This window comes from Vipera ursinii (assembly GCF_947247035.1).
Source record: "Vipera ursinii genome assembly, chromosome: 4".
Lineage (NCBI taxonomy): Eukaryota > Metazoa > Chordata > Lepidosauria > Squamata > Viperidae > Vipera > Vipera ursinii.
This window is the reverse complement of record NC_139514.1, coordinates 4537115-4552796: the sequence shown is the minus strand read 5'-3', so window position 1 is coordinate 4552796 and position 15682 is coordinate 4537115. Positions and strand designations below refer to the sequence as shown.

General features: G+C 41.8%; 1 protein-coding gene across 2 annotated transcripts in view; it reads left to right on the top strand.

Annotated features, from left to right (window-relative positions):
• PAK1 (p21 (RAC1) activated kinase 1) overlaps positions 1-15682 on the top strand; it is an 82821-nt gene that overhangs the window by 10425 nt on the left and 56714 nt on the right. The window contains exon 2 of one of the 2 annotated variants that reach the window (XM_083362131.1): positions 14070-14286. In XM_083362131.1, the coding sequence (XP_083218257.1) occupies positions 14097-14286 (190 nt within the window). In that variant the 5' untranslated portion in view covers positions 14070-14096. Of the gene's footprint in view, positions 1-14069; positions 14287-15682 lie in introns of those variants that run through there. The other variant, XM_083362132.1, reaches the window with a different exon arrangement.

Genomic DNA, 15682 nt, shown 5'->3' with positions numbered 1-15682 from the left:
GGATGGCTTCAAGCAGAAGGGAGAGAAATCTTCTGTCCGGGGTGCTTTTATTTGCATTCTTGTACTATCGAGGTTGTGGGGGTGGACTAGATGGCCTCTAGGGGACCCCGATGCTACGAAGACCGACTCTTTTGTAAGGATCCCATCCGCTGGCAAATGTCTTAAAACGAGTTTTTTTTAGACCTGGTGCTGGTGGCTCGGCTGGTGAGCTGTAGTTTTATTTTTGCTCACTTCTATTACGGCACTAAGAAAATGATTTTTATGGGAATTTTATGAAAATCCGAGAGAGGCAATACTTTTCTTACGCCAGCCGATTTTGTGTGTTTGTGCGTGCGTGCGTGCATATATGTGAAATGAAACGCTTTGGCATTTCAAGATCGTCAGATTTAGAAAAATAAGTTAGTAAGGATCACTTTAATCACTTTCTGATTAGAAAGCAGGAGACGGTGAGTTCTAGTCCTGCCTTAGGCATGAAAGCCAGATGGGTGACTTTGGGCCAATCACCAGGAGAAAATGAGTTCTAGTCCCGCCTTAGGCATGAAAGCTAATTGGGTGACTTTGAACCAATCACCAGGAAACAGTGAGTTCTAGTCCCGCCTTAAGCATGAAAGCCAGTTAGGAAACTTTGGGCCAATCATTAGGAGATTGGGAGTTCTAGTCCCGCCTTAGGTATGAAAGCCAGGTGGGTGACTTTGAACCAATCTCCAGGAGATGGTGAGTTCTAGTCCTGCCTGAGGCATGAAAACCAGATGTGTTACACAACTGTGCTACTAATTCAACAACTGCAGGGATTCACTTAACAACTGTGGCAATAAAGGTTGTAAAATGGGGCAAAGCTCCCTTAACAACTGTTTTGCTTAACAACAGAAAGTTTGGACCACCAGTTGTGGTCATAAATGGAGGACTCCCTCTACCAATACAGATAGTTCTCAATGTACGACTAGACTGGAACCAAAATTTCTTTTGCCAAGCCAGGGGGACTTTAAGTGAGTTATGCCTGGTTTTATGAGCTATTTTGTGCCACGGTTGTTAAGTGAATCACTGCAGTCATTAAGCGAACCCTTCTCTTCTCGTTGACGTTCTTTATCAGAAGCCAGCTTGAAAAATCCTAAATGGCAATCCCTTGACCCCAGGACGCTGCAATGGTCATTAAATAATTGCCAGTTGCCAGGCACCCGAATTTTGATCATGTGACCCTGGGGATGCTGCAGTGGCCGTAAGTGTGAGGACTCGGGGTGCTTTTTTCATTGCCTCTTTGAACAGTCGTTAAACAAATGGATTTGTTTGTTAGAAATTTTGCCAGGGTCAGATTCCTGGCATTAAACTTGAGTTGTCATTTTTCAAAAATTCTGATTCTAGGAAAGTTCGGAAAAGGCTGCATCTTAGTAGATTTGTTGCTGTAAATTTATATCTATATCTGTATCTCTTTATCTAAAATTATTTTAAAAATGCAAGCCTTGGGTATATTCATAATAAAACTAAAAACGCAGATCACCGAGACTAAAATTTTATTTAAAACTTAGCTTTCGTCAGCAGTGTAAGGCAAGATTGGGGAGTTCGTTTTTATAGTTCTTGAGAAGCCAACAATTTAGACAATGAACGTGTTATGGGTCTATTTGGCCCCCACCCTCCCACAATCAGCTGCATCAATCTTGTTTCTATATCTATATCTATATATCTATATCTATCTATCAATCATCTATCTTATTTATCTATCATATATCTTATCATATACCTTTCATCTATCTATTTTATCTATATCTGTCTATCTATATCTGTCTATCATCTATCAATCATCTATCTCTATCTATCATATATCTATCATATACCTATCATCTATATCTGTTTTATCTATCTATCATCCATCCACCTACCTACCTATCTACCTACCTATCTATCTATCTATCTATCTATCTATCTATCTATCTATCTATCTATCTATCTATCCAAAGACTGAACGAACATAATGAGCTGTTAAAACTTAAAGCCTCAGCTCTTATGCTATTTTTAAACTTCTGACTCAGGGCTACACGATATGGAGATGACTTAAATTGTGATTTCTTTTTATTTATAATACCTGAATCATCTTCACCAATTCTAGTTTATCTTGTCACCTGTCTTAGGTATTCAGGGATGCATCTGTGCCATTGTTTCGTTTTATTTTTCTGGATATTATCAAGATAGGAGAAGACAGTAGCAAATATTAAATGCAGAACCACAGTTGAGGGCTACATGCAGTCCTTGACTTACAACCATTTATTTAGTGACTGTTCAAAGTTACAGTGGCACTGAAAAAAGTGACGTATGACCATTTTTGACACGACTGTTGCAGCATCCCCATGCTCCGGTGATCAAAATTGAGACGCTTGGCAACTGACTCATATTTATGACGGTCGCAGTGTCCTGGGGTCACACGATCCCCTTTTGTCTCCTTCTGACAAGCAAAGTCAATGGGGGAAGCCAGATTCACTTAACAACTGTGTGACTAACTTACCAACTGCAATGATTCATTTAATAACCGTTTCAAGGAAGGTCGTAAAATGGGGCAAAATTCACCTAGCAAACATCTCACTTAGCAACAGAAATTTGGGGCTCAGTTGTTGTCATAAGGGGAGGACCGCCTGTATCTTTTGGGGGAGGGCTGTCGTAACTTCAAACAGTCGCTAAGCGATGGTCATAAGAGTGAGGACTTCTTATATCAGATAGAGGCAACCTTTCCTAGCATTATCAAGTGTTTCTGCCTTTTCTACTTGCTAATCCAACCACGTTTTTCGCACAGACTCTGCCTTGCAGCTCCTTAGAAGCCGTAAATCAGCCGATCCTCAACGTAAAAAGCGGTTTTATGACCTCAGTTGTGATTCCATGCCATGTTGCCTCAAGCAAATTTTTTCACGCACGATGTCTTGCATGGTAAAATTGGAAGTTTTCATGTGATGTCCCACCCAGGAACATTGATAATGGGTTCATAAGGTTTTGTAGAGTGATGTCATCATGCTTTGGACCGGATGTCTGTGCATGAAAAGGGTCTTTGAGGATTACAGAATTAATTTTTCATAGCTGGCGTTTGAGCGTATCGGGTTCAAAACACCTCCGGTCTTGTTCTGGTGGACTCTTGGCTCAGGAGACGATGTAAAAGTTCTTTTTAATTATTCCCCAAAAGGGGAACCACTGTTTGGGATCCCAAATTTCCATAGCTAAGCAAGATAGTTAAGTGAATTTTGCCCCTCTTTCTCTTGCCTCAGTTGTTAAGTGAATCAGTTGTTAAGTGAATCAGTTGATAAGTTAGTAACCCGGTTGTTAAGTGGATATGGCTTCCCCCCCCCATTGACTTTGCTTGTCAGGAGATTGCAAAAGGGTGTGGCCCCAGGAGACTGAAACAGTCATAAGTACACGCCAGTTGCCAAGCGTCTGAATTTTGAGTAGGTAATCATGTGGCTGCTGCAACAGTCCTAAGTCACTTCCTTCAGTGCCCTTGTAACTTCGAACGGTCATTTAAATGAATGATTTTAAGCCGAGGACTACTTGTATTTTTTGCTGGGATTAACCCAGTGATGGGATTCAGCCCGTTTGCACCAGTTCGGCAGAACCGGTAGCTAAATTTTGTTGAGTTCGGAGAACCGGCTGAATGCACCTCTGGAGGAGGCCTCCCAGGCCTAGAACAGCCTGCCAGAAGTGCGGGGATGCCATTTCCGGAAGTCCTTTCTAGGCCTTGGAGGTTGGAGCATGGCTGGTGCAGGAATTCTGGGAGTTGAAGTCCACGAGTCATAAAAGGGCCAAGGTTGCCTACCCCTGACCTAGACAACACACTGTTCAATATAGAAATGGAATTTTTGAGATAACAACAACAACAACAATTCATTAGTCAATTTGAATGTTCAGTTGACTGAGGTTCATGTTTAATGAATAATAATAATACTAGTAATAATAAATAATAGTAGTAGTAGTAGTAATAAAACAAAAACAAAGAAAAAACAAAAAAATGTCTCCCTTAGTGACAGAATTGTTGGGCTCCATATTGGTCGTAAATCAAGGACTATCTGTACAATGACATCATATCCTGTGTGATGTCATCATAGCTTCTCCCAGACACCTGTGAAACTTAGGAGCTGAAGGTATCCTGAGTTTTAGCTGGACCTCATTTGCCATCTTAGACTGAAATGGTCAAACGTTCCCCAAGGGACAGCCTGGCTGCATTCACATAATCCGATTAAACCAGTTATCAAAAGGAGCTATTTCTGCATTCACACAACGTATGGAATCCTAAACTAAACAGAAAGGTTTATTTATTTACCACATTTATTTATTGAAAATATTTCTATGGCCACTCGCACACGTTTGCATCACCGGCGAAACCACCAGAAATGGGTCGTGCTAACCAGGTTTATTAAAACTTGGTTTGGCTTGTGCAACCTCGATCTCTCATTCTTAACAGATTTGATGAAGCTGATTGTGGGAACAAAACGCTCCGGTTTCACAGAGAAAGGGAATTCAAGCGAGGGGGGGGGGAGAAAGAAGTTTTGCGGGAGGGGGGAAAAAAGAAGATTTTTTTTTAAAAAAATGCCTATAAAAAGGCATTCTTCACATTTATTTGTAGAGCTTTTGATTAAAAACCTAGCTTTTCTGGACCTCGAGGGACAGAGATGTGATTCCAGACTTTGAAGCGAGCTAAAACATTCAGGATATTTTTCTGATGTAGTTTTCATACGGGACAGATTTAATTTTTAAACGGGCCTGTGTGGTTTCGCTCAACCTTCAGTGCGGCTGTAATATTAGAAGACTTGGCTGAGGATTGCACATTTATTTATACGGTGACTTGATAGCTCTTAAAAATAGCCCTGAATAAAATGCGGTGGTCTTATTGGGACAGCCAGTTTCCTGATTTAAAGCCTGTCATTCACCCAAACACGGATTTCTACTCAAGGGCAAGAAACCAAATTCTGAAAGAGGAGGTCTCAAATAATAAAAAGTCTGTAAATGATTTAAAAGGGATCTATGGCAATATATATATAACTTTTTTTTTTGCTCCAAAATATTGCTTGGAGAAGCTGCTGCAATATTTATTGCAGGAGATTTCTTTGAGGTTGGGTCAATATTGCTCCCCGGGGACCTCTTTGGAATTGAAAGTCGGTCTAAAGTTATTTTGATGGTCACCCCGAAGCAAAGATTTATAGCCCAGGTATTATTGGAAACATCCCTTAACTGGCATAATCATCATCATCATCATCATCATCATCATCCATGGGGCTCAATGCTGGCACTTTAGGAATTGCCTAGTCAGCTTAAAGCCGATGGAGAAAGCATGCATGGGTAGTCCTCGGTTTACAGCCGAAATTGGCTGTAAGAGTTTCCGTTGCTACGCAGAGTCGCTTTCGGTTTTTCTCCAGGTCTGCTAAATTTTCTTGAGAGCCGGCAAAACAGGTAGTCCTCGTTTTATGACCATAATTGAGCCCAAAGTTCATGTTGTTAAATGAGATATTTTTTAAAGTGAGTTTTATGACCTTTCTTGCCATGGTCGTAAAGCGAATCACTGCAGTGGTTAAGTTAGTAACGCGGTTGTTAAGTGAATCCGGCTTCCCCATTGACTTTGCTTGTCACGTGACACCCCACCCCCCAGGACTCTGCGACCGTCATAAATACGAGTCAGTTGCCAAGCGCCTGAATTTTGACCACGTGACCCTGGGGTCGCTGCGACACTCGTTAAGTATGACAGTCATAAGTCATTTTTTTCAGTGCCGTCGTAACTTTGAATGGTCACTAAACGAACAGTTTGTAAGTCAAGGATTACCAGCCTTTTGGGCTGCCATCCACCTGCTCAATAAGCAAATACAGAGTGTGAGAATCCACGCAAAACCATTTAAAGATTGCCAGGTGCACTAAGTAATAATAATAATAATAATAGTAAAGTTGGAAGGGACCTTGGAGGTCATCTAGTCCAACCCCCTGCTCAGGCAGGAAACCCTATACCATTTCACTAAAGCAGCCTTTTTAAATAATCATTTGTTTAGTGACTTTTTGAAGTGGCTGCAAAAAAAATGACTTCCAACTGTCCTTACCCTTAACAATGGTCACAGCATGCCCCATGGTGCTGGGTTCAAAATTTGGGTGCTTGGCAAACCCCGCATGTATTTATGGGAATTGCAAGCATCCCAGCGGATCACCGTTTGTGTTGTTCCCAGCCAAAGTCTGACAAGCGAAATTAATGGGGGAAGCGGGATTCGATGGGACTCGCCGAACAACTGCAGTGCTCTGCTTTGCAACCATGGCCAAAAAGGTCATAACATCGGGTCGTTCCGCTTGCTCGGCATTGGAAATTGATACTCCTTAAATTAGACAGACCCAATTCCAGTCACTGTTCTTACGAGCAAGGCGGTTGGGCTAGAAGACCTCCAAGGTCCCTTCCCACTCGGTTGTTCTGTTATGACCGTTTTTCACACTTACGACCGTTGCAGCATCCCCAGGGGTCACATGATCAAAATCCAGATGCTTGGCAACTGACTCGTATTTGCAATGGTTGCAGTGTCCCAGGGTCACACCATCCCCTTTTTGCGACCTGACAAGCCAAGTCAGTGGGTCGTAAAACTCATTTTAAAAATATCTCATTTAACAGCATGAACTTTGGCCTCAATTATGGTCATAAAACGAGGACTACCTCGTTTTGCCGGCTCTCAAGAAAATTTCGCAGCCCTGGAGAAAAGCCGAAAGCGACTTTGCGTAGCAACGGAAACTCTTATGGCCAATTTCGGCCGTAAACCGAGGACTACCCATGCATGCTTCCTCCATCGGATTCACTTAACAACCATGTGACTCACTTAACAAAATTGGCCAAAAAGATCATAAAATCGGGCCGTTTAGCTTGCTGGTCAATGAAAATCCTGCTCCCAATTACGGCTGTAAATCAAGGATTATCTTCAATCTTGCCCCAGTAATCAGACACTGGAATTAATCTCCCGTGATTTTTTTTTTTAAAAATAGAAAGTTTGCTCAAAACTGTAGCTAATTTTCCATCATTAAAAACAATGGGTCAAGAGCTCCGGAATTTTATTTTTTAAAACAAACGAAACTAACTAACTAACAAGTTCCACGGCCTGTAAAAGTTTGAACGGCATTGTTGCACAAAGCTCTTTCAACACTGCCCCACAATTGTTCAATTGTAGGTATTTTGTATTAGCAGTGACTTTTGCAAAAACAACCCACCCTCCCCGCCCCCTAATATTAATCCTCGGAACGACTGACATTCGTCTGCAGTCACTTCTTTCCCTGGATTTTGGCTGTCATTGTCCAAAGGCATTCAAGCAGACCTCTGTAGTGGGAGGGACTAGAAACTTGCTTTTCGGATAAATGGGATGGTTTTTGGAGATGGGGTGGAGGATTTTTTTTTTTTTTGCTGAGTCTCACATTCTTTGTGTGTGTTGTTTGGAAGAATTGGCACTTGGGTACTTCTCAGTTGGAGTCATAGAAGGAATGAGAAGAATTCATTTACAGATAGTCCTCAACCTACGGCCACTATTGAGCCCAAAATGTCCTCGACTTACGACAGTTCTTTTAGTGACCGCTCAAAGTTACAACGGCACTGAGTTATGACCGTTTTTCACAGTTTATGACCTTTGCAGCATCCCAAGGTCAGGAAAAAAAAAGCCTTTTGTGAAGAAGACCTTTCGCTTAACGATCACGTTTTTTGCTTAACGACCACAGCCCTTGCGTAATGACCGCCATGAAAAAAAAAATGTAAAAAGGTTGGTCGTGTGATAACCCATTTAATGACGAGTACAACTTAGGACTGTGATTCTGGGCTCAATTTGTTTAGTGACCGTTCAGAGTTACAACGGCACCGGAAAAAATGACCGTTTTTCACACCATCCTTGCAGCATCCCCGTGGTCACATGATCAAAATTCAGAGGTGTGGCAACCGACTCATATTTATGACGGTTAGGGTGTCCCAGGCGCTCTCTCTCTCTCTCTCTCTCTGTGTTTGTGTGTGTGTTTGTGTGTGTGTGTGTGTGTAATTGATTTTTTAAAAAACTAACAATCTTAGTGCTTAGTAAACCGGATGTTGTCTGTGTTCAAATTCCACAACAATCAATAATAGTCAATTTCTATCATATCGTACGCTACATAACAGCTTTTCCTTGATTTCTTCCTAGATTGTTCTCTTTTGCAAACATTATTCTTAATATTTTAGTAACAAAAGAGGCTAAATAGAAACATTTTTCTAACATTTATCCAGTTGGTAATAGCATCAATCTATAGAACTTCTTCCCTAATTAGTCCTTTTGCTTGCGTTAGATGTCCTGTTTTCAACCAGGGAAAACGTCTCCACGAGAATGTTTGAAAACAGGAGATATAACGCAACTCGTTTTTTTTCTGCGGCCTTCTGACAAGCAAAGTCAATGGGGGAAGCCAGATTCACTTAACAAACCGTCTTCCCAACTTAACAACGGCAGTGGTGGGCGGAACAGCGGTGGCCAGAAAGCTGGTAAAAGGGGGAAAAATTCCATTTAGGGACGTCTTGCAAATTTGAGGCTGACATCTTGCAGATTTCTTGACTCCTTCCTTACAAGCATCCTTGTTCTCTTCCCCCCCCCTTCAAATTTAGACCAACTTATCGTACAAAGATCTGTTTGCGAGGCTCCCGTGAATTATAAATGCTCGCCTTTTACGAGCTCTTCTGGGGGAAACGCAGTTAATTGGAAATTGGGAGGCTCAGCCTCTCAGCCTGACTGCTGGCTCAGGCAGTTTCTTCCTTACCTCCTTCAGCTTCATGAAAGCCCATCTGCTTTTAGGAGATTTTTTCCCCCCTCCCTCCAAACCCCCCCCCAACCCCCCACCCCCAAGGAAAAGGGAAATTTGGGTGAATTTTTTATGGGTGGAAGGTATAGAATTTTTGCCCTGTTTTTTTTCTTTCTTTCTTTCTTTCTTTCTTTCTTTCTTTCTTTCTTTCTTTCTTTCTTTCTTTCTTTCTTTCTTTCTTTCTTCCTTCCTTCCTTCCTTCCTTCCTTCCTTCCTTCCTTCCTTCCTTCCTTCCTTCCTTCCTTCCTTCCTTCCTTCCTTCCTTCCTTCCTTCCTTCCTTCCTTTCTTTCTTTCTTTCTTTCTTTCTTTCTTTCTTTCTTTCTTTCTTGGAACAAAAGCGTCGTGTGCATTTGTGTGAGGGTGGCATACTCCTTTCTGCTTTCCCTTATTTTTGCTTAACTCTGAGGGAAATTGGAATAAATTTGGCGGGCGGGGGGGAAGATAGATGAACAAAGGAATTATAAAAAAAGTATACAGGGAGTCCTCAAATTAAAAACGTTCGCTTAGTGGAGGGGTAGGCAACCTTGGCTCTTTTATGACTCATGGACTTCAACTCCCAGAATTCCTACAGCCAGCCATGCTGGCTGAGGAATTCTAGGAGTTGAAGTCCACAAGTCATGAAGGGGCCATAGTTCCCCCATGCTGGCTGAGGAATTCTGGGAGTTGAAGTCCACAAGTCATGAAGGGGCCATAGTTCCCCCATGCTGGCTCAGGAATTCTGGGAGTTGAAGTCCACAAGTCATGAAGGGGCCATAGTTCCCCCATGCTGGCTCAGGAATTCTGGGAGTTGAAGTCCACGAGTCATAAAGAGGCCATAGTTCTCCCATTGTTGGCTGAGGAATTCTGGGAGTTGAAGTCCACAAGTCATGAAGGGGCCATAGTTCCCCCATGGTGGCTCAGGAATTCTGGAAGTTGAAGTCCACGAGTCATGAAAGAGCCAAGGTTGCATACCCCTGTCTTAGTGACTGTTCGAACTTACAACAGCACTGAATAAGGTGACTATTTTTTTACACTTAACAACCGTTGCAGCATCCCTACAATCACGTGATCAAAATTCGGACACTTGGCAGCCAACTCATATTTATGACGTTTGCAGTGTCCTGGGGTCGGGTGATTCTCCTTTACGATCTTCCCAGCTGGTTTTCGATAAGCAAAGTCAATGTGGGAAGGCTGATTTGCTTAACGACCGCATGATTCGCTTAAGAACTGCAGTGATTTACTTAACAACTCTGGAAAGAAAAAAAAATGGGGAAAAATTCGCTCAGCAACTGTCTAGCTTCGCTTGAGGAACCCCCTCTGTGCAATAGAGACAGACAAACAGGCAAATAGAAAAATAGAAGAGAGATGAGAGAGGATAGATAGAGATAGATAGATAGATAGATAGATAGATAGATAGATAGATAGATAGATAGATATAGAGACAGACACGCAAACACAACTATTCGGATCACTTTCGTAAAGCTTAGATTGACTAGCATTAAACAGGCACTGTGATTTTATGGAATAATAAACCGGAATGTGCAGAAATTCTGCTCCAAATTTAGAAAGATGGTTTAAGGGGCATGGATGCGCCTTTAGCACCTCCCTAAGGAAAGGGCTGCTGTTTGTGGGCTCATATGGCAGCCATGCATTCTCAAGACAAAATTTTAAATTAAGGAAATGTGCACAGCATGCCAATTTCCTGGTAATTCCTTAACTGAAATATTTATCGTTCTGGGCTCACAAGCAGATCCTGTTTCTTGTCTCCCTTCCGTCCTTCCATGCTGCCCATCCTTTCCTTCCTTCCTTCCTTCCTTCCTTCCTTCCTTCCTTCCTTCCTTCCTTCCTTCCTTCCTCCCTCCCTTCCTCCCTCCCTTCCTTTCTTCCCTCCCTCCCTCCCCTTTCTTTCTTTCTTTCTTTCTTTCTTTCTTTCTTTCTTTTTTTCTTTCTTTCTTTCTTTCTTTCTTTCTTTCTTTCTTTCTTTCTTTCTTTCTTTCCATCTCTACGGCTGTCCAAATGCTGTGACTCCGAGCAGCATAAACCAAAGAGACAAACATGTCAAAAACAGAATAAATAATAGCCAACAAAAACAAGGCACAAAGCATCAGGAATTGATTTGTTCCCCTGTAGAAATAGCCCCAGTCTTGAATGGATGCGTTATCCTTGCATCACGGTTTTCAGATCAGGGGAGAGAAATCCTGGCGGGGTCTTAAAGATGCTTTTATATTCTCAAGAAAAACTTATTCAAAATCTATTGACTGAACGATACGTTTCTGGACCCTTCTCGGTTATGTGTGTCCATGTGGGGCGAGGCTCGTGAGCACTTCTAAAAATAATCGTGGTTTTGTTTAACATGGAATCTACTTAAGAAAAATACAGATGATCCTTGGCTTACGACCGTAATGGAGCCGTGACGTCATTAAGTCGAGACACTCATGTGATGGGACTAAATACTACAACTTTGCTGCAGTGGTCATTAAGCAAATGCCACAGTTGTTAAGCAAATCAAGATTTCCCTATGGCTGTTTTTTTTTTTTGCCGGAAGCCAGCTGAAACAGCAGGAAATTGGTAAACAATGTTGTAACTCACAATCACGTGACCACACTTATTTGCGTATCTCTGTATCCTCATTGCTTTCTTTTTCATTGTTTATTCTATTATTCCATTATTTGACCACAGATAGTCCTTGACATACAGCCATTCGTTTCATGACTGCTCAAAGTTTCAGCAGCACTGGAAAAAGGGACTTATGACCGGTGTTCACACTTAACGACTGCTGTGACACCCCCCTTGGTCACGTGATCAAAATTCAAGAGGCTTGGCAGCTGGCATGACGGTTGCAGTATGCTGGGGTCATGTGGTCCCCCTTTTGCGACCTTCTGACAAGCAAAGTCAGTGAGGAAGCCACTGACTAACTTAACAACTCCAGTGATCCGCTTAACAACGATGGCAAGAAAGGTCATAAAATGAGGCAAAACTCACTTAACAAAAGTCTCACTTAGATAGATATATAGATAGAGATAGGTAGGTAGATAGATAGATAGATAGATAGATAGATAGATAGATAGATAGATATAGAGGTAGGTAGGTACATAGGTAGGTAAGATAGATAGATGATAGACAGACAGAAAGACAGATGTAGAGGTAGGTACGTAGGTAGGTAGGTTAGATAGATAGATAGATAGATAGATAGATAGATAGATAGATAGATAGATAGATAGATAGATAGATATAGAGGTAGGTAGGTACGTAGGTAGGTAAGATAGATAGATAGATAGATAGATAGATAGATAGATAGATAGATAGATAGATAGACAGACAGACAGACAGACAGATAGATATAGAGGTAGGTACGTAGGTAGGTAGGTTAGGTAGATAGATAGATAGATAGATAGATAGATAGATAGATAGATAGATAGATGACAGATAGGTGACAGATAGATGACTGTGCCCTAAGAGGAACAGAGAAAACGGACGTGGGCAAAATCGGAAAGAAGGCAAGGCCGCCGCCTTAAGCAGGAAGTTTTTGAAGGGGAAAGAAACTAATAACCACGACAGCAAAAGAGAAACCGAGGCACAGAGGCCCTTGGCAGTATATGCAACTGAACAAGAGCAGCCAGCTATGAAACAGGGTTGTGGAGGTGTTATCATTTGGATCTTCGCTCAGGGAGGCTGAAGACAAGGCAGGTAAACCGAGACAGCGATGCTTATCGGAAATCCTGCGGTTTGGCCAGCCCGCCGGCCAGTCAGCCATGCAAAATGTTGGCATGTGTGCAAGGTTGGCATTGCGCCAATGCCACCATTAATATTTGCCTTCAGAGCTGAGTTTAGACGTAGGGAGGCCCCAAGCCAGGATTAACCAACCGCAGCCACTTTTAAGAATGACAGAGTTGGAAGGGACCTTGGAGGTCTTCTAGTCCAACCCCTTGCTCAAGCAGGAGATCCTATACTATTCCAGAGAAATGCTTGTCCAATCTTTTCTTAAAAACCTCCAGTGTTGGAGCACCCACAATTTCTGGAGGCAGGTAGTTCCACTGGCTGATTGTCCTCGCTGTCAGGAAATTTCTCCTTAGTTCTAGGTTGCTTCTCTCCGTGATTCGTTTCCATCCTTTGCTACATCCTAATTGCAGTGGCTTAAATTCTTCCTAGGTAAATAAGCAATGCCACAACAGTACAGTGTGTTGTTCCGATCACTGAAAATATAATGTGGAAGCTCTAGTAATTAAAGCCATGGAGCTCAATGAAGAATTGGAACTAAAATTGAACATAAAGATGCTCAACCTCATAACAATAGGGTCAACAATTTATTTGGCCTTCAGGTGCTTTGGAGAATAGGTTGACCCCTTCTTCTTTGTGGTAGCCCCTCGGATATTGCAACACAACTTCTGGATGCAAGCCAGACCACTGCTTAACAGAACAAAAGAATAACAGACTTGGGAGGGACCTTGAAGGTCATCTACAGGTAGTCCTCAACTTACAACAGTACGTTTAGTGGCCGCTCAAAGTTACAACATCACTGAAAAAAGTGACTTATGACCTTTTTTAAAAAAAATTTTTAATTCCATTTATATCCCGCCCTTCTCCAAAGACTCAGGGCGGCTTACAAGCTTAGCAGTAGCCTTCATTCTATGTATATGCCTGCTTATTAGGGCTTTCACACACACACACCCAAGCGGCATTATTACAAAGTCAGCTTAATTGCCCCCAACAATCTGGGTCCTCATTTTACCTACGTCGGAAGGATGGAAGGCTGAGTCAACCTTGAGCCTGGTGGGACTCGAACCTGCACTAATTGCAGGCAGCTGGTGTTACTTAAGGAGGCATTAGCCCACTGCTCCACCAAGGCTCCACCCTTACGACCGTTGCAGCCTCCCCACGGTCACGGGATCAAAATTCAGATGCTTGACAACTGACTCATATTTACGACGGTTACAGTGTCCCCCGTGACCTTCTGCGACACGCCAAGTCAACGGGGAAGCCTGATTCGCTTAACAACGGTGTTCCTAACTTAACAGCTGCAGCGATTCACTTAGCAAATCGTGTTCAAGAAAATCTCGTAAAACGGAGCCCAGACGCACTTAACAAAACGTTTTCGCTTACCAACGTGAATTTTGGGCTCAATTGTGGTCGTAAGTCGAGGACCACCTTGTAGTCATAGGTTCAAAAATTAAAAAAGGATGTCGGGGGCGAGACCGGCTAATTCATGCCCAATTTTGCCCGGATTTCTCTGCCACTTTTAAACACGGCATTGGCCCGGCTCGATCCTCATTTTACGTCCTTCCTTCTCTTTCTTGGTTCCTAGCTGTAGCTGCTGCTGCTGCTGCTGAAGATGTCCAGCGGTTGCCCCGATTCAGAAGACAAGCCGCCAGCCCCTCCCATGCGGAATACAAGCACCATGATCTGCTCCAGCGGCAAAGATGTGGGGACCCTCAACCACGGTTCGAAACCCCTGCCCCCTAACCCCGAAGAGAAGAAAAGGAGGGATCGTTTTTATCGCTCCATCCTGCCAGGAGACAAAGGTATTGGCGATTTCTTCCTTTCTTTTTCTTTTCTTTTATTTTACAATAGTCATTTGTTTCTGGTTTAGAGTGGGTCGAGTTAGATCATTGTTGCCCCTTTAAGACCTGTGGACTTCAACTCCCAGAATTCCGCAGGCAGCCTGCGGAATTCTGGGAGTTGAAGTCCGCAGGTCTTGAAAGGGGCAGAGATTGAGGAAACGCTGGGTTAGGTGCGCTTTGATAGATGTTCTAAGTGAGGGTGTCGGGATTGTACCACTTGAGGGCTGAAATTACATGGACTTCCCATTTTTCAAAGACAAAAGAGATAATTATCGGATGGTAGAGTCCACACTGAAAGTCACAATTTCAAAAATTCCAGTCGAGCAAATCTTTATTAAGGTTATTATCTCATTATGACCTTATTCAGGGTTGGGTGCCCTTAAGCCCCCTCTCCACCTGTTAATTGATTTGAACAGTTCTTGCTTCTTTTAAATGTTATTGTTTTTATACTTTTAATATTTTCTTGTACACCATCCAGAGTCCCTCTGTGAGGGAGATGGACGCTTCTTAAGAATGACAGATAAATAAATAAATATTACGGTAATAGACCAACGTAGGAAGGGTAGAATGCAAAGAGTAATTTTAAAAGTTAAAAAAATACACAAGGTTAAAAATCATACATACATGCCTACATACGATAGATAGATAGATAGATAGATAGATAGATAGATAGATAGATAGATAGATAGATAGATAGAGATATATACACACATACACACACATAGATAGATTTTATGTGTGTGTATATGGGACAAATCTTTATTTCCTGTTTCAGCCTAACTTGAAGGCCATCGACAGGCAGTAGTCACACCGGTGACAGCTCATATTTGTGTAAATTTTAAATTGGTAACAATTTAAATTTAGCAATTTAAAATTTACACACACACACACACACACACAAATATATATATATATATATAGAGAGAGAGAGAGAGAGATGGATGGATAGGTAGAGATAGATAGATAGATAGATAGATAGATAGATAGATAGATAGATATACACACAGACATAGATATATAGATAGATATAGATATATACACATACACACACATAGATAGATTTTATGTGTGTGTGTATATGTGTGTGTGTGTATATATGTATATATATATATATATATATATATATATATATATATATATATATACACATAGAGAGAGAGAGAGAGGGGGGGAGATGGATGGATAGGTAGATAGAGATAGATAGATAGATAGATAGATAGATAGATAGATATAGAGATATAGAGATATAGAGATATAGAGATATAGATAGATGAATAGAGATAGATGAAGTTAGGTAGATATAAAGAAATAGAGATAGATGAAGATAGATAGATAGATAGATAGATAGATAGATAGA